The sequence below is a fragment of the Halichoerus grypus genome, chromosome 6 (assembly GCF_964656455.1).
Source record: "Halichoerus grypus chromosome 6, mHalGry1.hap1.1, whole genome shotgun sequence".
In the NCBI taxonomy this organism is placed as follows: Eukaryota; Metazoa; Chordata; class Mammalia; order Carnivora; family Phocidae; genus Halichoerus; species Halichoerus grypus.
In genome coordinates this window covers 40,543,324-40,569,485 of record NC_135717.1, presented here as the reverse complement: position 1 = coordinate 40,569,485, position 26,162 = coordinate 40,543,324, and the positions used below count along the sequence as shown (strand labels likewise).

The 26,162-nt window shown below is 43.2% G+C and overlaps 1 protein-coding gene across 4 annotated transcripts in view; it reads right to left on the bottom strand.

Moving 5' to 3' along the window:
* LUC7L (LUC7 like) overlaps positions 1 to 26,162 on the bottom strand; it is a 36,001-nt gene extending 9,839 nt beyond the window's left edge. The window contains exons 1-6 of one of the 4 annotated variants that reach the window (XM_036083554.2): positions 25,975 to 26,162; positions 25,008 to 25,078; positions 23,945 to 24,039; positions 18,896 to 18,994; positions 4,714 to 4,824; positions 3,707 to 3,850 (exon numbers count right to left, since the gene is read on the bottom strand). In XM_036083554.2, coding sequence (XP_035939447.1) covers positions 3,707 to 3,850; positions 4,714 to 4,824; positions 18,896 to 18,991 — 351 coding nt within the window. In that variant the 5' untranslated portion in view covers positions 18,992 to 18,994; positions 23,945 to 24,039; positions 25,008 to 25,078; positions 25,975 to 26,162. The remainder of the gene's footprint in view (positions 1 to 3,706; positions 3,851 to 4,713; positions 4,825 to 18,895; positions 18,995 to 23,944; positions 24,040 to 25,007; positions 25,079 to 25,974) is intronic. The other 3 variants (XM_036083553.2, XM_036083552.2, XM_036083550.2) reach the window with 3 other exon arrangements.

The window sequence follows — 26,162 nt, the reverse complement described above, 5'->3', positions numbered from 1 at the left end:
CAGGTCATGATCTTGGGGTCCTGGGATCGAGTCCGGCATCAGGCTCCTTGCTCAGTTGGGAGCCTGCTTCTCCCTCTGCCTGCCGCTCCCCCTGCTTGTGTGCGTGCCCTCTCTGACAAATAAATAAAATCTTTTAAAAAATTTTAAAAAGGGGAGCCTGGGTAGCTCAATTGGTTAAGCATCTGCCATTGGCTCAGGTCATGATCCCGGAGTTCCGGGATCGAGCCCTACATCGGGGTCCCCGCTCAGCAGGGGGGTCTGCTTCTCCCTCTGCCCTTCACCCCCCTTGTGCACACTCTATCTCAAATAAATAAAATCTTTTTAAAAAATTAAAAAAAAATAAAGGGGTATTCCATTAATTCATTCAAAATTCCCTAGCAAATGCAGATTAAGATACCACATGACTCACTAAACCGGCAAAGACATAAACAAAGATGCACTCTCATACACTGCTAGTAGACTACGTACGTTGGCGCAACCCACAGGGAGTGCAACTGAATTATCTGTGAAAGCCAGACAGGTGTGTGCCATTTCCAGGAATGTGTCCTAGAACATGCTCATACATGTGCCAGCAAGGAAGTGCAAGGACACTTGCTGTGAACGGTCTGTGAAGATGAGAAACCACTAACGCCCTAGAAAACCACCAACAGATAGTCACATGTTCATGAAACAGAACCCTACAGCAAGAAACTGAAGGAAGTTGTATATAGCAACAAGCAGAGACCTCACAAACAGTGGTGAGTGAATAATGCAAGCGAGAAAGACATACACAGCATTTATGGGAGATTTTTTTTAAAAGCACAAAGCGCGCACGCAAGCACACAGTTTACGGGCAGCACACACATGTAATAAAGGGTAAAGACAGAACGGAATGCACACTAATGTCTGCATTAGTGACAGGAGGGACAGGAGGAGGCTGGAGAGGGAAACACTGGGAACTTGAATTTCCATTATGATGTGCTACAGCTTTTATTAAAGAGAAAAAACAATAAAATCTTAAAAAAAAAAAAAAGGGGGGGGGCGCCTGGGTGGCTCAGTTGGTTAAGCAACTGCCTTTGGCTCAGGTCATAATCCTGGAGTCCCGGGATCGAGTCCCACATCGGGCTCCCTGCTCAGCGGGGAGTCTGCTTCTCCCTCTGATCCTCCCCCCTCTCATGCTCTCTGTCTCCCATTCTCTCTCTCAGATAAATAAAATCTTAAAAAAAAAAAAAAAAAAGAGAAAAAACAAAACCAAAATCCTTAGGCAAAAATGACAAATATGGTGGACCCATAAATATTTGTGATATTCTATCCCTTTCTGTAATTTTGAAACTTCAACTACCACCCTCTAATTTCTTTCAAAATAAATTCTAATTATGCTGAGTGGAAAAAAACAAAACAAAACAAAACACAACAGTCTCAAAAAGCTACGTACTGTATGACTCCATTTACATAACATTCTTAAAATGACCAGAATATAGAGATGCAGGAGATTCGTAGTTGCCAGGGGCAGAGAAGTGGACGTGGCTACAGAAGGGTCATGGGAGGGATCTTAGTGGTGATGGATATTCCGTATCGTGACTGTCAACATCCTATTATATTGTGCTATGGTTTTTCAAGATGTTATCACCACGGGAAACTGGATAAAGGGCACATGGGATCTCTCTGTATTATTCCTTGAGACTACTGAACATTCATGCCTGCTGAGAGCAGAAAGGAACTCACAGGTGCCACACCACCAGAGATCAGCATGGCGGAGGCCTCCCCAACACCATCCTGTCTTGCCCAGTGGTTTTAAGGAGGTGGTGCTGCCTCCTGGGGGCACTCTCAGTGATGGGGATGGAGGACAATGGCTGGGGTAAGGATGCTACGAGTCCTGGGCATGAACACCCATGCATCCCACATCCTGCTCCTGTCTGGGCTGTCTAAAGACATCCACATGATGAACCCCTCATCTACAATCATTTACACCCCCATACAAATCTCTGAGCCATCCCAGGGATTTCTGGTGTCTGTTCTGCTCTTGGAAGCATGAAGGGCTGGGCAGCTCCCAGTTGCTCAGGGTGCACCAAGAAGCCACAGAGCTTCCCTCCTGACTCTCTGGCCTTTCTGGTACAGCAGTCAGCAACCTAAGGAGCCTGACTCTATTCTACATATAATCATGTATTTTCCACTTCAGTAGAAACGAGTTTAGATTCTATGTTAAGGATTTATATACATGACTTACATAAGACTTCATCTCTACCCAGGCTCCCTGACCCCACCACCCTAATAACCTTCTCAGCCTGTGGGTCTGAGCTAAGGGCACTTCCAGGATCACTCCACCTGGAGACCCCTGGCAACACAAAGTCACTCTCAAACTCAGACCCCATTTCTTTTGAGCACCTATCTTCATGTGAATGAATCTTATCCATCTGTTCACATACCCTTCTGTCTGTATCCCCTGCCAACTCCAGCAGGGTCTCCATGAGGAGGGCCTCCTCTGGTGTGCTCACAGCTAAAAACTATCTGGGGCGCCTGGCTGGCTCAGTCGGTTAACCATCTGCCTTCGGCTCACGTCATGATCCCAGGGTCCTAGGATTGAGCCCCGTGTTGGACTCCCTGTTCGGCAGGAAGTCTGCTTTTTCCTCTCCCTCTGCCTTCCCCCACCTACTCATGCTCTCTCTTGCTCTGCTCTCTCAAATAAATAAAATCTTTAAAAAGAAAAAAGAAAAACAACAACTAAAAACTATCTGGCACACAGCTGGAGCTTAACAAGCATTTACTCCGGGAATACAACCATCCCCGCCTCCCTCTGACTCTACTGTTCCCACCATTCTCAAAGCCTATGTGAGCCATTTCCAGTTCCAGTGGTAAGGACTTGAGAGCCAGAGCACATCTAATGGATAAAATAATCTGGAAGAAAATGGCTGTCAACAATACAAACACTGAGTCCCTGACTCAGTTTCTTCACCACCCTGCCAGTGTGTCCTGGCCTGGTACCCTAGCTGACACCACTTGGATGCTACCCTCAATCTGCACAGGTTCTCTACCAGAGATGCAGTGTCACCAAGAACACGCAGGTTTTGTTCTTTTTTTTTTTATTTTTTTTTTTATTTTTTTTTTAGAAAGTTTTTTTTTTTTTTTTTTTTTAAAGATTTTATTTATTTATTTGACAGAGAGAGACACAGAGAGAGAGAGGGAACACAAGCAGGGGGAGTGGGAGAGGGAGAAGCAGGCTTCCCGCTGAGCAGGGAACCCGATGTGGGGCTCGATCCCAGGACCCTGGGATCATGACCTGAGCCGAAGGCAGACGCTTAACGACTGAGCCACCCAGCCGCCCCACGCAGGTTTTGTTCTTTAGGGCAATCTGCACTACCACTCTGGCCCACTCACGCCAGTTGAGTGACCACCACAGCCCAGCAAACCCCTACAGAGCCAGAGGACCAGAGAGTAAACGACACCACTCTAGTGACTCTTCAACGCTCAGGACTGTGCTCTGCATATGGATGTTATGCTCAGGGCTGGCAAGTGACGGGTCTGATGTCACACTAGGGTTACAGGGGACACAGCAAAGGCACAAACCCAAGTACGTGCACACTCTAAATCCTACAACCCTGTCCACATAGCACCCTATTTCCAACTTCTTCCCAATATTCAAAAAATGGAATAGTTTAATTTTAGCCCAAACAGTCAACATTTAGGGGTTACTACGTTTCCTCTTTCTTGAAGACATTTTCCCACCAACCTCAGCTTCTTTTTTCTTTGCACGGACTTTCTCCACTTCCATAAGAATCTTCTGGGATTCATCCACATTTCCCTCAGCTCCCAGTTGCTCAGCTTTAGCAAGAAGTTTTCCTATTTCTTCATTCAACTCATGTACTTTTTCTGCCTGAAAGAAGACAACAATCAGGTAAGCAAACATCTAAAACCAAAAGATCTTAACACAGAGACAATGAGTGTTTCTCTTGCTGTACTTCTGCTCTGTTCTACGAAAATTAAATGGAATAGCCAAGATCCTTGCAGGTTCACAAGCAAACTGTAACAATTCTGACATCTTTACTGGCATCGCTGAGATTCTGACCTTAAACTAAACCTGCGTGTTGCATTCCAGTAAGAGCAGCATCATGCCTGTCACTTCCAACATGGTGGCCAGGGTCATCATGGTCACTTTCTAGGCTGTCTCTTCTCATGTCTTCTATCACAACTCAACCTTCTGGGTAGGGGCCATAAAATGTCCAGGATTAAATGCATAAACTTGTACCGTAAGCAAAATGCCTAATCATTTGGGATTTAATTCTAGAAATAAGGTAGCAACTACACATATCCTAAGCAATCCTTTTATAAAACTGAGAGAAAAGGACACTGAAGAGACTCATCAGCTGCACTCAAAATCGGGGAACAGAAGGAGGATGTGCTGATAGGCCAATGACACACAGATGTATCTTCTTCATTCTTCAGGACAGCTGCACCACAGTCTAACCATTTCCCAACTAACTGTCTCCATTTCCTGTTTTATCTGGGGGTGTTAAAAAAAAAAAAAAAAAAAAAAACTGGGGGACAGACAGGCAGCTCCTGGGGGTGGAGAGCTTGCTGACAGCCTTCTCTCCTTACTGAGAAGCACCGAGGCAGCAAGGACTGTCCACCCCAAAGACGCAGAGTCAGTGCTAATGGTAAGCTCTTAGCCAGTTGGCAGGCTGGTTTTTACCAGACACTGATTTGCACACACAACTCGAGAAAGTCTCTCAGGCATACCTTCGCAGAAACTTCTGCACTGATCTCCTCTTGGGTCTCTGCCAGCCGCTTCTTGGCAAGCTCAGTTCTCCGATCACACTCAGCAATAAAGGACTCCAAGTGATCCATCGCCTAGCTCAGGAGAAGCAGAGAGCTATGATCAGTTAAGAGTAAGGTCTTGGAACCCATCAATTCAATAGGACATACACTCCTGGGTTGGTTTCTTAAAGCCTGTAAGTTCAGTGGGAAGATCTTAAACTACACTACAGCTAGCACATCCATAATCAAATTAAACCAAGGGGCTTTGTTAAACCAAGTGATCATTCAGAAGCATGGTCTTCTCATCTGATCTATTTATTCCTAAAAGTTGTAAAAGGACCCCCATCCCTCGATAACATTTCCCGGATTTTTTTTGGCCATAATTAGTAGCGTTCTCTGTGGGGAAGCAAATGCTGGACTGAGACTAGTATCGGAGGCCCTCTTCTGGTGAGCTGTGGGGGGTGCGGATCATGTACTCACTGGTCTGTGTGAGCCACGTAAATATTATTCCCCCATGTTCTGAGGGTAGAGATCCCCCTTCCACCTCAAAACAAAACAACAGAACAAATATTACTGAGAGTTGTGAGCACGGGTCGTTATTGCCTGTCTAAAGTAGCAGGAGAACTGGTAACTACTTCCCCAAAGAGATAAAGGGAAAGAAACTCTAGAAATCTATCTGCTCACTCTGAAGACTTATGGGGGAAACACGAAAACACTAATGAGCTGCTTCACATGTGTCAGGCAGTTAATTTGCCAGGACCAGTCAAAGGCCCCAGCATAACCTCAGATAGACCTACAACTAGGATATCTGCCAGGCTACGACCGGTGACTGGCAAGCAGCACCTCCTAAGTTACACCCGTTAGTGCACTCGCAAATGTTGGCATTGTGTTAAGTGTGACAGCAAGGGAATTTAGCACAGGATGACAGGACTGCATCATGTGATCTATCACCAAAAAATACAGAAGAAAAAACTTTGGGTGGAGATGATATAAAGCAGATGAAGGTTACGCCAACAGACCAAGTGGTGATAATCTATGTCCCTCCGCCCAAAGATGGCCAGAGAGAGCAAGTCAGCTGTTAAGAAAGCACTCTACGAGGATCAGTGTGACACTGGAATGGACGACAGGGTTAGGGTCTCCTCCAGAAATCTTAAATACTCTTTTCAAATAAATGCATACTTGGACATAGGTCAAGACAGAGAATAGGCTCTCTGACAGTGCCTAGCCCCACAGGGTGCTGGAGAAAGGCTAAAGCATAATCACCCACTGAGGCCAACTCCCAATTTCACTCCATAATTTTGGAATTCAGGACCTCTTTCCTGTTGTTGGACATCCAAATATTCCCTGATAAACATTTCTATGTTCAAATCAATCAGGAAAGCAAACGATCAGCATCTGTCTGCATGCACCATACTTCCTGGAAAGACACAGAGTTGACAATCCTGCTGACAGTGATAACTAACCAAGATCAAGGTGCCGGCAAGCTGATACAGGTCACATGCCTCCTGTGAGGGACAATGGATCCTAGAAGACCACCCTCATATGCCCCAGGTTCACCCACACAGAGGTACTGAGTCTATGGTGCAGTGTTCTTCTGTTATCTACCCAGAGTGATTTCACACCTGAGACAGACCCACAAATCCACTCATCAGGGTTGAAGACAAGTGGGTGACATGGGACACCTTGACCAATTAAAGCAACCAGCGGCAGCTTCAGCAGAACCCAAATCAGCTACAGACTCAGACATCTGATATGCTAAAAACTAAATGGTAACTTCACAACACAGAATAGGCAGACCACAGAGACATCTTTTAACTGCCACATTCTTTAAAAGATGGCACTCTGGAGGTGCCTGGGTGGCTCTGTCGGTGAAGCGTCTGCCTTTGGCTCAGGTCATGATCCCAGGGTCCTGGGATCGAGTCCCTCATTGGGCTCCCTGCTCAGTGGGGAGCCTGCTTCTCCCTCTCCCTCGCTCATGCTCTCTCTCAAATAATAAAAAATAACAATCTTAAAAAAGATGGCACTCTGTTCTACTGCCCCTTCTCCTGTTCAATGTGCTTGTCAATTTCAGATAGAGTCCTAAAATATATCAAAGAGGAGAGGTTTAAATAATTTTTTTTTTTTAAAGGTATTCAAGTCGGGGTGCCTGGATGGCTCAGTGAGTTACACATCTGCCTTCGGCTCAGGTCATGATCCCAGGGTCCTGGGATCGAGCCCCGCATTGGGGCCCCCTGCTCAGTGGGGAGCCTGCTTCTCCCTCTCCCTCAGCAGCCCCCACCCCTGCTCATGCTTTAAAATCTAAAAAAAAAAAAAAAAAAAGAGTATTCAAGTCTAAAAATTAAGTCCTAATCACAACCTACCATTTACTAGAAAGTCACCCAAGCTCTACAACTTAAGGGTGGTACGATGAAACATGGACGATCGGGGATGCCTGAGCACAGCACCGGCACACAGCAGGCACGTGAGTCTCACTGCTGCTGGAGGCTGTTCGTCCACACTCAGGACTGTGCGGTGCTATTCCCAGTGTTGCCAGCCCAGCAGAAATGACACTGGCCAGAAATCAGTGAGGCTGAGATGGGCTGTCAAGGAGACTGGTCACGGTGCACATGTGCCCCCGTGCTGTGCTGCACGTCCACACGGAAACTGGAAGGTCTCCATTTCCCAGATGAAGAAACTGAGGTACGGTTTCCACACTACTAAGTGATGGCATCAGGGTACAAGCACCCTTATGGTTTGGCTCCAAAATCCCTACACTCAATGTGCACAACTCTGAGGCAGTCACCACCAGCCCAGTTCATAGATGTACAGAAAAAGTTAAAATAACTTGCCCAAGGTCACAAAGGGGTTCTAACCCAGAACATCATCTGACTTAGGCAATGTAACTATTATACTGTACATCTGTAGACAGAAAAAGTAGGTGTAATCAGAACTAGTTTCATTTGGTATATTAAAGATAGTCTGGAAATTAGTTGATATAATGTGTAGTTTCAGAAACCTGTAAATAAAACATCACAAACCAAGACAATTTGGGGAAAAAGTTAATTGTATTTTTACTGAGTTAAAAAGAATCAGTTCTTTATATTTTCAGTATGTGGACACTAAAGAAATTGTACTGCTCTGTAACTTTTTCACAGCTTAAATTAACGTGTTAATATTGCTATTTGTTTGCCAGTGTTCAAGCTCAGAAACTTGAAATGTTATTTATACAGATAACCTAGTAGCAGACATTATATACTCTTTTCTAGGGAATTTCTGGATAAAACACTTTCAGGAAGCCAAGGCCAGGCCTTGGCATGGTCAGGCTGAGGCTGTGTTAGGCTAGAAGGAGCCAACGGTGAGGACAGGGAGGCACCTTCTCCCACATAAAACACCAGTGGTTCCACCCACCAAGCTCAAGCTGAGGGTCTAGGCAGGCAATACCTCCACAAAGAAATACCTTTCTATAACTCTGACGGGCAAAGACCCCAAAATATGGTTACTCACTGTTAGCAAAGATGTGAAGATGGGAACTCTTCTACACTGCTGGTGGGAGCATTCGCTCCGATGGATAACACCATGGTATCATCAAAACCCCAGATACCCCTCTGATCCAACAGTTCTGCATCTAGGAATCTCCCCGGCATACATGCAAACAATGCATACATGCAAACAAGGGCAATGTGTAATGCAGCACCATGATCATCAACAGGGGACTGGTCATATAAAGAAGATATCCATCGTCTGGAATGCTGTGCAGCCACAAAAAGGAATAAGGAACTCTACACAAAGATATACTAAAAAGTTAAACAAAAAAAGGAAGGGTGAGGTTAGAATAGGTGTACAAATTACCACTCGTGTAAAAGAAAAAAAAGGAATATAGACATTCTGTCTGCCTCAGGTATCCACATAAACTCTAAAGCACACAGAAGACACTGGGTAGTTCTAGAGGCAACCAGATGACTGAAGAACAGAGCAGGAGAAAGGTTTCACATGTACCTTCTTTACTGGTAAATTCTGATCCAAGTGAAAGTTATACATGTTTTTACGTTAGTAAGAGATGCTGTAACCTCAGTGAAATAACTCATCTAGGCAACAATCCTCAAGCGCTGCTTAAAGCATCAGGTCAAAGGCTGAAGGGGACCTTGACCATCAACAGGTCAAGGCTGCCTTCAACAATGGTGCCGGCTGAGGTGATACACGAGCAGGTGCAAAGCTCTGCCTCTGAAATGTTCCCATCACAAAAGAAAAACTTAAATGTGATGATCAAGTCTCCAGATCTAACTCCTAAGAATTTCAAAGACAAGGGGAATCATGTTAAAAAAGACATCATGAGGCTATAATCAGCAAAATCCAGGGTATGAGACTTTTAAAAAAATTAATTTCTTCAAACAAATAGATTTAAAAAGATTTACAAAGCATTCTAACGTGTAGCCCTTATTTTGAATCCTGAGTCAAAGAAATAAAACTATAAAAGAATCCTTTCTGAAGTAATCTGGGAAATTTGAACTCTATCAGATGCTAGAAAATTACTTTTAAAGATGACTGTTTTTAGTAAAGTCCTCAAATTCTAGATGTACTATTTACAGTATTTACAGATGAAATTCTATCTTGTAGCTATAAAAAGTAATCGGGGCAGGGGGACACGTGCCTGCTTGGCTCAGTTAGAGGAGCATGTGACTCTTGATCTCAGGGTTATGGGTTCGAGCCCCATGTTGGGTGTAGATACTACTTAAAAAATATAATTTTTTTAAAGATCTTATTTACTTGAGAGAGAAAAATCGAGTGCAAGCTGGGGGAAGGGGCACAGGGAAAAGGAGAAGCAAAGTCCCTGCTGAGCAGGGAGTCGGACATGGGGCTCCATCCTAGGACTTGGAGATCATGACCTGAGCCGAAGGCAGATGCTTAACTGACTGAGCCAACCAGGTGCCCCCCAAAAATATAATCTTAAGGGGCGCCTGAGATGCTCAGTCAATTGAGCGTCTGCCTTTGGCTCAGGTCCTGATCCCAGAGTCCTGGGATCAAGCCCCGCACCAGGCTCCTTGATCAGCAGGGAGTCTGCTTCTCCTTCTCCCTGTCTCCCAGCTCTCACTCTGTATCTCAAATAAAGAAAATCTTAAAAAAAAGGAAGAAAAATACAACCTTAAAAAAAAAATCCAGGGGTGCCCGGGTGGCTCAGATGGTTGGGCATCTGCTTTCAGCTCAGGTCATGATCCCAGGGTCCTGGGATAGAGCCCCACATTGGGATCCCTGCTCTGCAGGAAGCCTGCTTCTCCCTCTCCTGCTCCCCCTGCTTGTGTTCCCTCTCTGGTGGTCTCTTTCTCTGTCAAACAAATAAAATCTTAAAAAAAAAAAAAAATCCAGTGGGGAAACACAAGGATAAATATGAAACAAGAGTCCTCATGTCAATAATCATTGGAAACTGGGAGACAGAACCCAGAAATTTCATTGTAATATCCTGTTCACTTCTGTATCTTTAAAACTTTTCCTTAACACATTTTTAAAAACATGCCAAGTAGATTCTGTCACCACCAAGCATGATACCAGATCTCAACACACATGGCAATGGCAATGCTGAAATATTTACACATAAAATGACTGAGATGTGTGCGGTTTGTTTGAAGATCTGTGAGAAGCTGTGGGAAGATGAAACCCAGCTGGCTGTGGACTGATCACTCCCAACGCTAAGGGATGGGTACAAGGAAATTCATCATAAGATTACATCCACTTTTGGTATTTGAGGTTCTCCATAATAAAGTTTAAAAAAACCTTCCTGGTGGGATACCTGGGTCGCTCAGTTGGTTAAGCGTCCAACTCTTGGTCTCAGCTCAGGTCATGATCTCAGGGTCGTGAGATTGAGCCCTGTGTTGGGCTCTGTGCTCGGTGGGGAGTCGACTTGAGATTCTCTCTCTCCCTCTGCCTCTTCCCTCCCTTGCAGGTATGCAATCTCTCTCTCAAATCAATCAATCCCTGATAAATCAACCTTTCTTAAGAAGGTTTACTTTTTTTAGATTTTATTTATTTATTTGAGAGAGAGAGAGTGATCACGAGCAGGGCAGGAGGGGAAGAGGGGGAAGCAGACTCCCCACTGAGCAGGGAGCCCGATGCGGGACTTGATGCCAGGACCCTGGGATCATGACCTGAGCTGAAGGCAGACGCTTAGCCCAGGCCGCCTTAGTCTCTTCTTCTAATAGAAAAATAGTTTATGTAATCATAGCTTTATTTTTATTTATTTATTTTTTTTAAAGATTTTTATTTATTTGTCAGAGAGCGAGCGAGCACAAGCAGGGGGAGCAGCAGAGGGAGAGGGAGAAGCAGGCTCCTCACTGAGCAAGGAGCCTGATGTGGGACTCGATCCCAGGACCCTGGGATCGTGACCTGAGCCGAAGGCAGATGCTTAACGACTGAGCCACCCAGGCGTCCCTGTAATCATAGCTTTAAACTGCTCTATGAACACAACTCCCTACCTCCTTTTTGCCAGCAGAGCCTCAGAATTCTGACCTAGAACCAATCCTTAAACCAACAGTGTGACACAGGCTTCCAGCAACTGCTCTTAAACACTCTGCTAAACCCTAACCAACCAAAGTCAGCTTGTGACAGGTAAGAAACAAGCTGCTGCTGTTGGGGGGCCTGGGCTGGCTCAGTCGGAACAGCTCGTGACTCTTGATCTCAGGGTCATTAGTTTGAGCCCGACGTTGGGTGTAGAGATTATTTAAATTAAAAAAAAAAGGCAGCAAGTTGTTGCTTTTAAAGTGTCTGCGTCCCTGCATTTGAAGTAGTAAGGGGGACACCTGGGTGGCTCAGTTGTTAAGCGTCTGCCTTTAGCTCAGGTCATGATCCCAGGGTAGTGGGATCCAGCCCCACATCGGGCTCCCTGTTCCACAGGAAGCCTGCTTCTCCCTCTCCCACTCCCCCTGCTTGTGTTCCCTTTCTCACTGTGTCTCTCTCTGTCAAATAAATAAATAAACAAAATCTTTAAAAAATAAAAAAAAGGGATGGCTTTTTTAAACTGCTCTATGAACACAACTCCCTACCTCCTTTAACAGTCTGCCTTAGGCTCAGGTCATGATCTCAGGTTCCTGGGATTGAGTCCCGCATCGGGCTCCCTGCTCAGCGGGGAGCCTGCTTCTCCCTCTGCCTGCCGCTCCCCCTGCTTGTGCTCTCTCTCTCTCTGACAAATAAATAAAATCTAATAAATAGATAAAAATAATAAATAAATAAATCTGAAATAGTAAGGGACTGCCTCCAAGGAGGGGAGAGCACATTCCATGTTTTAAAGGCCAGGTCTACCAATTCTCTAAGTAGTATATCTTCAATAAGACCACAAAAAAGAAAAAAAAAAAAAAAAAAACTAGAGGTGAACTCTCTAGTACACACAATTTTTTACCTTTGTCTTACTCGAGGTATCACCACAATTTTGTCATTAAGTAGATTCTGTAAAGTTTCGAGGGCAGTCTGACAGGAATAAATCATAATTTACTAACTCATTTCTCTTCTTGAACATTTCCGTTGTGTCCAATTTTTCAATGTTATAAACAATCCTACCATAAACACATTTGTGTACCAATGTCTGCCTGTATTTCTAATTACTTTCTAAGGCTAGAGATGTGTAAAAATAAATCATAAGGCAGAAATATTTTTACGTTTTCATTTCTGCCTATTATGTTAGCTAACAGGACCTGATAACTTCACATGATACAGAAAATATAGTTTCTTCTTCTCCCCCCCACAAGAAATAATTACTTAATGGGGTCCCTGGGTGGTTTAGTCGGTTAGACATCTGACTCTTGATTTCAGCTCAGGTCATGATCTCAGGGTCGTGAGATCTAGCTCAATGCTGGGCGTGGAGCCTGCTTGGGATTCTCTCCCTCCCTGCCCCCACCCCCAGCTCCTGCGTGGTTTCTCCAAAAAAAAAAAAAAAAAAATCACTTAAGAATTTGGTATATATTTTTTAAAATTGCATTAAAATGCGTACCTAAGCACTCAATTTTTATTCCAACCAAACAAGACAGTTTGGTAAGTTTCCATTTTTTCTTCTTCACATCAATGCATACATCTTCTGTCTTCTACAATCTTCAGCTGTGCAGTATTTCATTTCACTGTAACATGACTATTTAGCTCCTCTAAAAACAAACGTACTTGGGTATTTTCACTTTTTCACTAATTCAAAACGATGCAATGAACATCTCAGGTCTTCTCATACATATGCGAATGTCCTTGTAGGACAACTTCTTACAAATTGCTTAAATATTTTAGATTTGTAAAAAGGGCTGATGAGCTCTCGTAGAAGATCTACTAAAAGTCAAATGTCAATCTATAAATTCAGTAACTAATTATGAAAATAGATTTTAACAATAGAGGCACCTGGGTGGCTCAGTCGGTTAAGCCGTCTGCCTTCGGCTCAGGTCATGATTCTGGGGTCCTGGGATCGAGCCCCATATCGGGCTCCCTGCTCCATGGGGACCCTAATTCTCCCTCTCCCTCTGCTGCTCTATCTCAAATAAATAAATAAAATCTTAAAAAAAAAAGATCTTCATGACGCCTTCTGTAAAAATACATCTTATTTTAAACTAATATATCATGAATTAATAAATCAACTAAAAACCCAAGTTTTAGCAAGGTTTTTCTTTTATAAAAAAACAAACAAAAGGCATGGATGTCTTAGCAGGACCATCTAGTATGCAAAGCTTTCTCACAGACCTGATTACAATAATCTGTTCTAAAAATATATATATACAACCCTTGTATGACAAAAATGGTTTAAAATATAACTCAAATGCCTGTTATCTTTAATATATTTGATAAGCTTTTCAACATTAAAACAAATGTTCTGAGTTTGAGGTCAGGTGTCCCCCTGACTGGCCCACTACAAGGGGTCCAACTGCTCTGCCAGCACCACATGGTGCTGCCTCCATTAATTCTGGCAAATAACATCAGGCTTAAGGCACTTCCTGAAACTCTGGTAAATGGTGGACCCACCTAACAGAGTTATAACCAATAATGGAGATCTACCAAAACACCTGGTGAGCTACAGAATATGCTACTAAGAAAAACCAGAACCAATCATGGATTAGTGATGGTTTACAACCTGTGACAATGAAACCTATGCCCATTTCCCAACAGTGATGACCGCACTGCAGCCCTTCCAGAAACCAACCTCAAGAGGGACGCCTGGGAGCTGCTGGTCCAGAGCCTGGGCCTTGGACAGTGCAGGGGCCTCATGGAAGGCCAGGAGCCCAGAACCACCAGCAGCTCATGGGGGGGGCAGCAGCAGGTCAGGATTATCAAGAGTCAGCCCACTGACCACATCTGACCAAAATGTTTCTGAAGAGTTTTCTGCTTCTCAAAACTGACATTTTGACACAAAAAAATCACAACTAGCCTTCTGATAAACCTATCTCTTCATTGTGTATCAGCTATCTTTAAAAAATGAAACTAACCTCCAGAGAGAGCTACTGGATGGCTGGTTACATGGAAAGGAGAGACTTTTTACCAGAGCCTTTTAGACCTCTGGAATCTCCCAGTGAACATGCATTACCTACCAAAAAGATTTAAAAACTGATTTTCATCAAATTAACTTAACAAACCTGTATTTTGAGAAAAACCTTTATTTTTCCATTAAAGTTTACTCTGTAAAAGTAAGGAGATAAAAAGTTCTTCTAGCTTGGTATTTTAAAGTCAGGCCACTTTTAATTACTTTACTTATCAGAGTAAACCATGTACATCCAAACACTACTGATATGTATAAATTAAAAACTTAAGGGCTCCACGCTGAGTATGGAGCCTACTTTAGAAAAAAGAAAAGAAAAATTTAAAGGTGGGGTAAATTGTATGGCACGTGAATTATATCTTAAAGCCATTGAAGAAACTTTTTAAGGTAAAATCTCCCTCCTTAACACCCAGAGGTATCTTCCTCTTAGCTTTATAAAGCAACATTCCACTGTTGATAACACAATTTATATAACCAGTTCTCCATTAATAGTTTCATTATAGCCTCTTCTCCCTTTAAAAAAAAATTTGCAATGAGCATCTTTTCTGTGTACTCATCTGCACATATCCCTAAGATATGTTCCCAACAGCGGAGTTCTGGAATGAGTTCGTATATGCATTTCACATGCTGACTATGCCCTGACAGACTGCTCTCCTTCAGATATGGCTACTCCAAAATGCCCTTCATTCTTCAGGGCAGAAGGACTTCTTCCACTGGTTATCAAACATTTTAATATGAACCATCTGTAAGATCAACAATTATTTTTAAGGAGTTGAGGGGAAGAGTGGTTACCTTTTTAACTGAAAAAATAATTCCTCTAGGTGGTATATTTTCACATAGTACACAAAGGTCTCTTGCCCTGCTCTAACCCTCAAACCAAGTTAAAGTGGTTGTAATCTCTTGGGTTCCTCTAAAACACCTCTCTGCACATCTAAACGTATTAACAAGTGTACAACACCCTTCCTTATTAAAAAAACAAAAAACAAAAAAACCACACACTATGGAGGGGCACCTGGCTGGCTGAGTGGTACAGCATGCAACTCTTGATCTCGGGGTGATGAATTTAAGCCCCATGCTGGGCACACCGCTCACTTAAAAGCAAGTAAGTAAAAATAAGGATGTATGCAATTTAAAACACTGTTAAAAAACAAGACACGGGGGGCACGTGGGTGGCTCAGTCGTTAAGCGTCTGCCTTCGGCTCAGGTCACGGTCCCAGGGTCCTGGGATCGAGCCCCACATCGGGCTCTCCACTCAGCGGGAAGCCTGCTTCTCCTCTCCCACTCCCCCTGCTTGTGTTCCCTCTCTCTGTGTAATAAATAAATAAAAATCTAAAAAAAAAGAAAAAAGAAAAAACAAGACACGGGGCGCCTGGGTGAGCATCCAACTCTTGGTTTCAGCTCAGGCCCTGATCTCAGGATCATAGGATCAAGCCCCATGTAGGGCTCCGTGCTCAGAGGGGAGTCAGCTTCTTTCCCTCTCCCTCTGCCCCTCCCACTTGCACGAGTGCCCACTCCCTAAAAATAAATCCTAAAAATAAATAAATAAATAACATATTAAAAAAACAAACACTATGGGGACGAGCCTGGGTGGCTCTGTTGGCGACTCTTGATTTCGGCTCAATTAATGATTTCAGGGCTTGTGAGATCAAGCCCTGCCTCTGGCTCTGTGCTCAGTGCGAAGTTTGCTTATCCCTCTCCTTCTGCCCCCAAACCCACTCATGCATGCGGAGCTCTCTCAAATAAATAAATAAAATCTTTTAAAAAATTAAGTTAAATTGGGCGCCTGGGTGGCTCAGTTGGTTGAGCGACTGCCTTCGGCTCAGGTCATGATCCTGGAGTCCCGGGATCGAGTCCCGCATCGGGCTCCCTGCTCGGCGGGGAGTCTGCTTCTCCCTCTGACCCTCCCCCCTCTCATGCTCTCTCTATCTAATTCTCTCTCTCAAATAAATAAATAAAATCTTAAAAAAAAATAAAAAATAAAAAATTAAGTTAAATTAATAAACACTAGGGAAGCATGATATCACACTTTGCTTATCCACTTAATCTGTCTTGCAGATAATCTCACATCAACAACACAATGAACTAGCCCAATTCTCTTTTCACAGTTACACATCATTCCATCCTAAAGAGCAACTATGATTTAGGCAGTCCCCTTTTGAGGAAGTTTACTTGGTTCCTGTTTTCTGCAGTTATAAATGCTGAAGGAACATTCTAGAACAAATGTATCTTTGTACATATGCAAGCATATCAGTGAGATATAATCTTAGAACTGGCCATGCTGGCATGTACTTTCACATCTTGAGATGTTGAGTTACCCAGGAGGTGTATCAGGATCATTTAATCCCCCATGTCTTCAGTTTTGAGTGAGGGTGAGCACCAGCCATAGGATTAGATGCCCACCAGGCAATGTCCTTTTCTATCCTTTGCCCATTTTTTTATTGAGCCATTGATACCATCTATGTCCATTATGATGAATTTTACATATAAAGATAACTAGCCCATCATCATAAACACTGTAAATATCCTGTCCCAGTTTATTCTCATTGTACGTATGGGAACTTTTTTTCAGTAATCTTCACACCCAACGTAGGGCTTAAACTCGCGACCCCAAGATCAAGAGTCACATGCTCTTCAGACTGAGCCAGCCAGGCGTCCCATGTACAGGTACTCTTGATAGGCTAAATTTTAAGTTTTTATACAGACAAATGTACCCATCTTTCTCTTATAGCTTCTAGACTTTATAGCATCAAGATGACAAAACAAAATTCATTTCCTGGGGATCCAACTGGGTATTTTCTTACTGGCTAATGCATAGTTTTCAATAGTATTCATTAAAAAAACAAAAACAAAAAAAACACACTCCACTTTCTGCACACTGGCTGAACACACCTCCTTCAAAATATACTAAATGATTCTGTGTGTTTCAGTCACTGACACCATTTCTTCTATGAATGTTTTCTAACTTTAAATTCATCAGTCATTTAAAAAATGCACTGACCGGACGCCTGAGTGGCTCCGTCAGTTAAGCGGCTGCCTTCGGCTTGGGTCATGATCCCAGGGTCCTGGGATCGAGTCCCGATTGGGCTCCTTGCTACACGGGGAGCCTGCTTCTCCCTCTGCCTGCCGCTCCCCTTGCTTGTGCTTGCTCTCTCTCTCTCCCTTTCTCTTTGACAAATAAAATCTAATAAAAAATAAAAAATGCACTGACATTCTGATTTAGTAGAAATGCTAAGACTTCTGATCCAGAAAACATTACTAAACCTGAGATTTCAATTCAACCGGGGTACATATCAGTCTCTGAAACCTGACGTCCCAAAGTAATGGCCTCTTTGCATAAGCATCTGCAGGTTACTGAAGAATGAAAACTTACAATATAGAAAAATTCCCTTTCCAAGCCTCTTCTGTTAGTCAAACTGTTGCTAAAGGCATTTTTAGTTAATTCAAAGATTCAACACTGAGAGCACACTGTGGTTAAAGAATGAATCTGAAAAAGAATTAATTTTAATTACTTTTAAGACTACTGTTAAAGACAGTTTACTCCGGCTACAACATATCCTTTAAAATGTCCTTTGGTAAAAAAAATAAAATAAAGTAAAATGTCCTTTGGTGAAGAGGAGATGCCTTTCCTTGGTTTCCTCACACCAAGCTCTGTCTCTTCCCAGTCTTTACTTAGGAACCTGAATGCCACCAAACCTCTTCACTGACCTTTGATCATACTAGTGATGGAGAATTAGGGAAAAGAAAAAACAAATAGAGTGACTCTAAATCCTGCACTCTCAATGGGTAAAGAGGTGAAAACTGCTGTTAAAGGGTGAAAAAAAACTCTTAGCTATCACAATAGTTTGTGGCCTGGAAAACCATAGCACATTAAGGTAATATGCAGGGTTCTGTGGTAACAAAATTCCATAGAAGGGTAAGGGACGAATAAGGAAGAAAATTCTTTAAAAGGGTTCCTTTGGGAGGCAACAGTTTAAAAAAAAGTTGTGAAATTCTACTTTATAACCACTGAATTGCAAAAATTCTACTTTGGGGTATAAATTGATACCATGGCTTTATCAACAACAGAAGCAAGAGAGAAAAAGGACACCATTACAAAACTATCTTGCAAGGATGAACATATGCAATCCCTGTAAGCCAGCAATTCCTCCCCTCGGAATAGACCCTAAATAAACCTAATACGCATACACCAACAATACATTCAAAAACATTCATAATACTGTTTGTAATAGCAAAACAAAACAAAACAAACAAAAAAACTCCACAACCTAGAATCAACCCAAATAATGACTAGAGAGTCTGGGGAATACTCAAGCAGCAATGAGAATAAACCATACCCAACAAAATGGGTAAACAAAAATATAATATTGAATGAAAACCGTTATTCAAGACTGTGCTATGAAACTATTCTTTTAAGGCTTAAAAACAAGCAAAAATACAAAGTTCAAGGAATCATAAAAATATGTAATAACATTTTTAAAAGGAAATGAGACATACAAAATGCACAACAGTGTGGGGGTGGTAGACTTACAGGTAGATACCAAATATTACTGGCTATGTTCTAGCTCTCAGTCCTAGTGGTAGAATAACAAGTTACCTCTTTTGTTATTCTGCTTCATAACTTACAAATGTTACATTATTCTTGTTAGTTGATATTTGGCTCTTCACAGTAAGGACGAATTATCACAAAATAAAACTTACATCTAATTCAAAAAACAGGTCCCTTTCTTTACTTGCAATCTCATAATCTGCTCGGAGGGCCAAGTCGTGGATTTTGGTACATTCTCCTAAATCCATGCGCTGTGAGAAAGAAACAAAAGTTTACACATGAACATCTACCCATTGTAGAAAGCACATGACCTGGTGTTTCAACTGTCACCAAAATAAACAATACCTTTTTGAATAGTAAACTATAATAAAAATATTAAAAAACAGCATATAGCCAAGAAACCTTATTTTTCTTTTACCACCATGTTAATACGACATTTTGATACATTTAAGTGTGAAGGTTTCTGTCTCTTTCAGACCCAGAGATAACTGGACTAATAATGAAAACCATATTAATCAGCTTTTGCTAGTTTTATTTTTGTATCAGTCAAAAAAGAAAAGTCTATTCAGTAAGGCACCTGGGTAGATCAGTCAGCTGACTGTCCAACTCTTGATTTCTGCTCAGGTCATGATCTCAGGGTTGTGGGATAGAGCCCCATGGCAGGCTCTACACTCAGCGGGGAGCCAGCTGGGATTCTCTCTCCCTTTCGCTCTGCCCCTACTCCCCATTCAAGCGCTAAGTAAATAAATAAATAAATAAAATCTTTAAAAAAAAAAAAAAGAAAAGAGTAAGAAACATCTACTCAGTGAACAGCAGCATGGGGGAGGGGAGAGGTTGCAAGGAAAAGGCCAGAAAACAAGAGTATCATAAACTGTCTAGGCATTCCTTCCTGTAACCTTCACTACTCAGGATGCTCGAATGCCTAAGGTACAGAGGCAAGAAAAAAGAAAGAGCAGATAGTAATCAGGTTTTGGCAATTACAACACAACCTAACACTTGGCTTTGTGTATCTCTTTGTATACCAGAAGGCATAAAGCAGAATAGGCCAATTTAGAGCCAAAAAAATCCTCCAAACATTCTCCTAACCTAGTAAATGACCCTGGATATAAATGGAGACATAGAATCGGGCCACTCAGTTGCCCCATTTGAGAAACAAAAGGTTGTTTCACGAAAACAAATAACCTGTATTACCAGTAAGATTAGCCCGATATGCTACTATGTGTTGTAAGCACATGTAGAACAATTAGACAACAGAGCATATCTCTTAACTAAATTCTGAGTGCAGGACTCTGTGACAGCACCCTCCACCTCTGGCCATCAAGAGCAAAAGGAAAGTTTGTATGCTAAGGATCATGCTATCAAGTCATACAGTGCAAGTTAACGAAACCCAGCATCACAATGAGGAGACACCAAGTCCAAGCAATTGGACCAAAACATGTGTCTACATAACGAGTAAACAGAGAATGATGGAGTCCAGGGCCTCCTTTAAGCTCAAATGACAACTACATCCAAAATGAGTTCAAAAACTTCATGGATTATAAAGTCCTTAACATTTTAGGCAAATCAGGGAGGCTGGTAGTACCTGACTCTTGGGCCCTAGTCTCACAGTAGGCGCATGCCACGTTCACTAACAAAACATCCTTTAGTAAAAACAGTGACAGAACCAACAGTGGGCTCCCTAGTGTGGAGCTCATCTTCATTTTGACCAAGGATCAACTTCTGCATTTAAATGCTAAAGACCTCTTTTCTCCTTCATTATTCTTACTGTAAAGTCATATGAGTTCAGGGGCGCCTGGGTGGCTCAGTCGTTAAGCGTTTGCCTTCAGCTCAGGTCATGATCCCAGGATTCTGGGATCGAGCCCCGCATTGGGCTCCCTGCTCAGCGGGAAGCCTGCTTCTCCCTCTCCCACTCCCCCTGCTTGTGTTCCTGCTCTTGCTATCTCTGTCTCTGTCAAATAAATAAATAAAATCTTTAAAAAAAAAAAAAAGGTCATATGAGTTCATGTATGTTGGTCACATGGGGGGATCCAGAGGTAGGGCAAGAGTAATTCTATAAGCCAAAGTTGTAGCCAGAATCGCTGTCCCTATATTGCTGACAACTTTTGCTTCGTTCACTCTTTTAAGCATTAGTATGATTCTTTAAAATATAGTCTCCACAAATGAAAAGCAAGCACCACAGCTGCAAAATAACTGACAAACATCAGAAATGCTTAAAAGCTAATGAAAGCTCTGTATCTCAAAGAAAACCTACCACCAGGAGAAGTAAGCACTAAAACCTTAACTACTAAGCATTTTAAGTACAAATAAATTTCCATTCTAGAAACTTCAACTGTCAAGAAAATTTTGACATTAGCGAACCATCCATGAAGCAAAAATTCACTGCTAGCCTTCCTTTGGGTGAGAACTCTCAAAAAGCCACGGCTAATGCAAGCAGAGGACGGGGCTGGGTTCCACGTTACTCTCCGACTGTGTATTTTCAGTTTTGCCAAGGAGGTAGGGAAGTACTGGCCAATTCCCCTGGCAGCTAAACACCACACAGAGTTGAAATACTACAGTAAGTCCTCTTCCAAAAGATTTTAAGTGGCTGTTAAATCCAGTGTGTCAGATCTTTTTTTTACCAAACACCTGTGTTCTCTACCCTCTAGCGGTCTCACACTGCTGACAGGGAAGGGTACTAAAGGCTCCTTCCAGAACGTTTGGAAAACAGAAGTTTTTCCACTGAGACAAGTGTAACTTGTTACACTACATTCCCTCCAGCTATCTTACTCTCCCAAACTTACTAACCAATACTGTATTTTCCCATTAAGCCACAATAAAACTGTAACTTCCATTCCTCCTTGCCTCACCCCTACCAGTGACAGGAGATGGTTTTGAGCAACAACTTGGGCCTGGAGCAATCCTTAGAAGACTGAAGGTTACAACCACCTTCATTTAGCCACTTTGCTCTAAAAATTTAATCACATTCATTCCATTTCAATTTTACACAAAACACAAACTCATCAGAAGACCCATCATTCAACTCCACTCCTCACTTCCCACTTCCATGGAGCCCATACCAGTGAGGCTCACCTTTTACAACCACCCCCATCCAATTTCTCAACCCTCATCCTAATCCTAATCATCCTAGTCGGCTTCTTCTTAGATTCCCCTTGCCGAGCCATCCCTGGCCAACCTGCTCAGTCCATGGCTTCTCACAACTCATCTGATTCCACAGCCTCTGCCTGCCTCTCCCGCCTCTCCCCCTCACTCTCACCACTCCAGACACGCCAGCAGCATGCCTGCTGTCCGCCGGCTCCATCTTTCACCCAGGGCATTCTAACCCCAAACTGTGCACATTCTTTCTCACCATTCAAGTCTCTGCTCCAATGTCCCTGAGAAATCTTTTATCACTCTACCTAAAACAACCCGTTATCTATTCATTTATTGTCTATCCTCTTCCTCCACTGGATAAAGTAAAGACTTTATCTTACTGGCACCATATATCCAGTGCCTGGCACACAGCAAGTGTTCAATGGAATATTTGATGAGTTAATCTGTAACTAACACAATAAATATTTGTAGGAAATGCCCCCATTCTGGTTATTTTTCTCACCAGCATTCTGGAACAATGCTACCCAGGGATCTGACACCCCCCAGCCCTCCCTCAAAAAACTGAAATGCTTCACACTCGTGCACATCCATCCCTCTGCTCCTTGGCTTCTCCCACTAAGATCCATCAACAATTCCAGGTTATGATGCCTCCCCTACAGGATTTTCCTTCAGCAGAACTGCTTTAAACTAGCGGAAGCCATTAATCTATGTTGATGGTACCCACAACAATCCACAGCAAAACATATCCCTATGCCAGGTCAAACTACAGGCAAAACCTCAGGTAACAAAGGTACAGTGTTTGACATTCATTTCCTATTTGCTCTCTGTAGAGTCAGCTTGAGAAGATCTAATACATGTATGCAGTTTTCCACAGGCTGTTCCCCTCACAATGGTAATGAGAAAAGCAACAATTAATCATGAAGAAAATGTTCCCTAGTGGATGAACATTTGACCCTTAAAATGAGCAGACGGTTTTATATTCCATTAAGTGCAATCTGAAAAATGGTGGAACGGTGGTGGTATTTACAGGACTCCTTTTCTCTATGTGGCTGAATCATGGTAGATAATTCTCCAGCTTTTAGTCTTCTTCAATCCTATCTGATTTTGTTTTTGTCTTTTTTTAATATTTTATTTATTTGACAGAGAGAGACACAGCAAGAGAGGAAACACAAGCAGGGGGAGAGGGAGAAGCAGGCTCCCCGCGGAGCAGGGAGCCAGATGTGGGGCTTGATCCCAGGACTCTGGAATCATGACCTGAGCCGAAGGCAGATGCGCAATGGCTGAGCCCCCCAAGCACCCGTCTCTGCTTTTCTTTCACAGCATTTGTATCAGCTTGCAGTGCTGGCAATTACTGTGTAAAATCTTAAGAAAGGATGGGAAATGTGCCAGTCTTGCTCACGCTTAACGACTGAGTCACCCAGGTGCCCCAATCCTATCTGATTTTGAATAAATGCACATTACATAATACTAGTATTTATCTATTTGGTTCTTCTAAAGTGAACATAAAATTTCAGGGATCGATATTCATTGGATCATGTGTTGATTTCTTGAAAGGGTAATGTAACACAACACTAAAAACTCAGTGTTACACCCAACTGATCTATTAAAAACCTAAGAATTGGGTAAGAAATGTGTCTTGTTAGGGCAACCCTCTCGGATCCCCTCCCTCCTCAGGAACTTTGTACTATCACTCGGCTATCACTCAATAAACCTTACATTGCTGCCCACCAAAAAAAAAAGTACGTTAGATCAAAAGTCTAGCATTAACATATGTTCAACATGAAAACCAACCCACCAATCCCGAATTTTCAAAGAACTATAGGCTGACCTGAAGCATACTTTTTTGGTTTGGCCAAATGACACTTCTCATACTACTTAGCTGTGACTACCTCCATATAAATGATTCTACAAAAATATGATAAATTACAAAAAGAAATTTTTATAGCAGTGAAGTATACCCCATAACAAAATTCCACCAAACTAACAATCTATCATTTGAAAGGCAGCAGGTGATTTCTGCCTGGTAAAGAAAAACAATTCAACCTTCACTGCCTACACAGCCCCCAAGTCTGAGTGTTCTATGATATTCCCCCAACTCCGAATACACCTACCGTCCCAGCCAGGATATCATGAGGGCAGCAGTCCAGAAGGTGACTCTTGCAGACACGGTCATCTGTAAACTTGACCCTCTGTCTGGTTTCGTCTCCTGAAATTCATTTGTGGTTTTAAATAAGACAATATTATCACGTTAAACACCAAAGCATATCCGGTACAACAATTCACCTGGATGACTGGCAGACTACCAAATACAATGAAAAGCTGATCTAGAGATATTTACAACTGGAGCGGAATACAGATGTTTTTTGATGCTAAATGTATCATGAAGAATCACACTTAATGAGATCTGACTCCATCATTGTGCCAAAGAAGTCAAGGAATCTGAAGAGGCTGAGCACCAAAAGGCCATTAACCCCACACATACATGTGGGCAGTAATACCAAAACCCACGCTAATCAGAGGGCCATGAATCACCACATATGACTTACAGCTGGTAGTTTCCACCAACAGAAGCTACATATTAATCTAATCATTTTGCTATGCACAAATGCATAGGCAGTATTTTGCCCAAAATCACATGAAGAAGAAAGCTTTCAAACTCTACCACTGACTGATAAATAATCTAGACCTAATCTTCCTATCCCCTTCACCCCCACCCTTAAAAAAGAAAGTTGGCACCTGGGAGTCACTTTTAACAAGACAATACCAAAGGAGAAAAAAAAAAAGGGAACTAGGTTAGTCAATACACACTGTGAGTTCCAACACATACTGTACCCATCTGCATTCTTCAAGACCTCAGCTGCAGAATTTTATGCCCGCTGTTGAAAAGTTTTAAAGGAAAAGTTTTCTTGCCCAACCTGCAGTAAGGAAGTCAGGGGAATGATACATAAAAGTAAAGGCAAAGTGGAATGTGACAAATTTTAAAGCTAATCTGTGTATACACAGAGCTGTGTAATACTAAAGGAGGAATATATTTTAGGATTTGCAAGCATCCAGGATTAATGTTGTGTCTTTTTATTGAAAATGTTTTCTTTCTAAACTACACTTTTAAAGTTATTTGTGAAAAAAAGCAAACACTTTTTTGTTATAACAGCTTAGAAATTGGTTGTGACTCACGGCTCGATGAACATGAGGCTTTTCTGCAACTCCCTTGCAGATTGATGTAGGCAGGCAAAGATACACTGAACCTTTATAAATAAAATAGAGGGGCCACAATTGTTCAGTTTGTATGAAATAAAAATATGGGAAGCAATTCAAAAGCAACTCAATATACAAAGAAAGCTAAAAAGCACTTATTCACCTATGAAATAAAGTGCAAAGAATCTGCACAGCCCTGCGAATGTGCCAATGTGAACTTACAACTTCATTACTTCAGTAGAAAAGAAAACACAAACCACAGCAGGTATATAGTTTTGCAAAGGTGCAACCGCTTTCTCCTGAGACAACCATCATGATCTTTCACTCCTCCCTACAACCGTCATTGTACGACCTACCTAACGACTGCCAAGTGCTAGCTAAACAGAGGCTCTCCTATGTGGCTGGGAGGGGAAGGGGGCTGGAAAGGCACTCGGCAGGAAGCCACGTTAGAAAAGCTCAATTTACGGCTGCTCTTGGTGCAGAACAGGAACGGCCGGGGTTTCCGGGCCCATCCGGCTCCCTCGGGTTGTAGGTAGCTTCTTCCCCGAGGAGCCTCGGAGGAGCTCCGCCACCCGGCTGCCAGCGATGTGGAGCCCACGGGGGCGCCAGCCCTTCGCCGACTCCCCGGCTCCCCGAGCGGCGCCGGGCCGCGGGACGGGGAGAAAGTCGCAGGACGGCAAAAGGGGAGGGGGCTGAAGCCCCACCGACGACTCGGGCTCCGAGGGAGGAGCCCACCGGGGACCCACCGCCAGCGAGGGAGAACCCGGTCGCGGCCGCTTCCAAAGCGAACCGGCTCAGACAAAGACCCGGCGCCTGCGGTCGGCGCGCGGGGGAGGGGAGGGTGTCCGGCGCAGGCGCAGACGGTCGCGGCCCCCGCCTCAGGCCGCCCGGCGGCCTCGCCTCACTCCCGCCCCAACCCCTCGCCTGTCCGGCCGCTCCGACTCACCGTCCCGGGCCGTGCCCATGAGCTGGTCCAACAGGGCCCGCATCTGCGCCTGGGCGGACATGGTGGCCGGCGAGGGCGGCAGGGACGGCCGCGGCGACTCCTCTCACAGCGGTGGTGGCGGCGGCGGCGACGGCGACGAAGGCTTGTCGCGTCGGCCTCGAGCCCGCTCGGCTCCTTCCCGCCGCGGG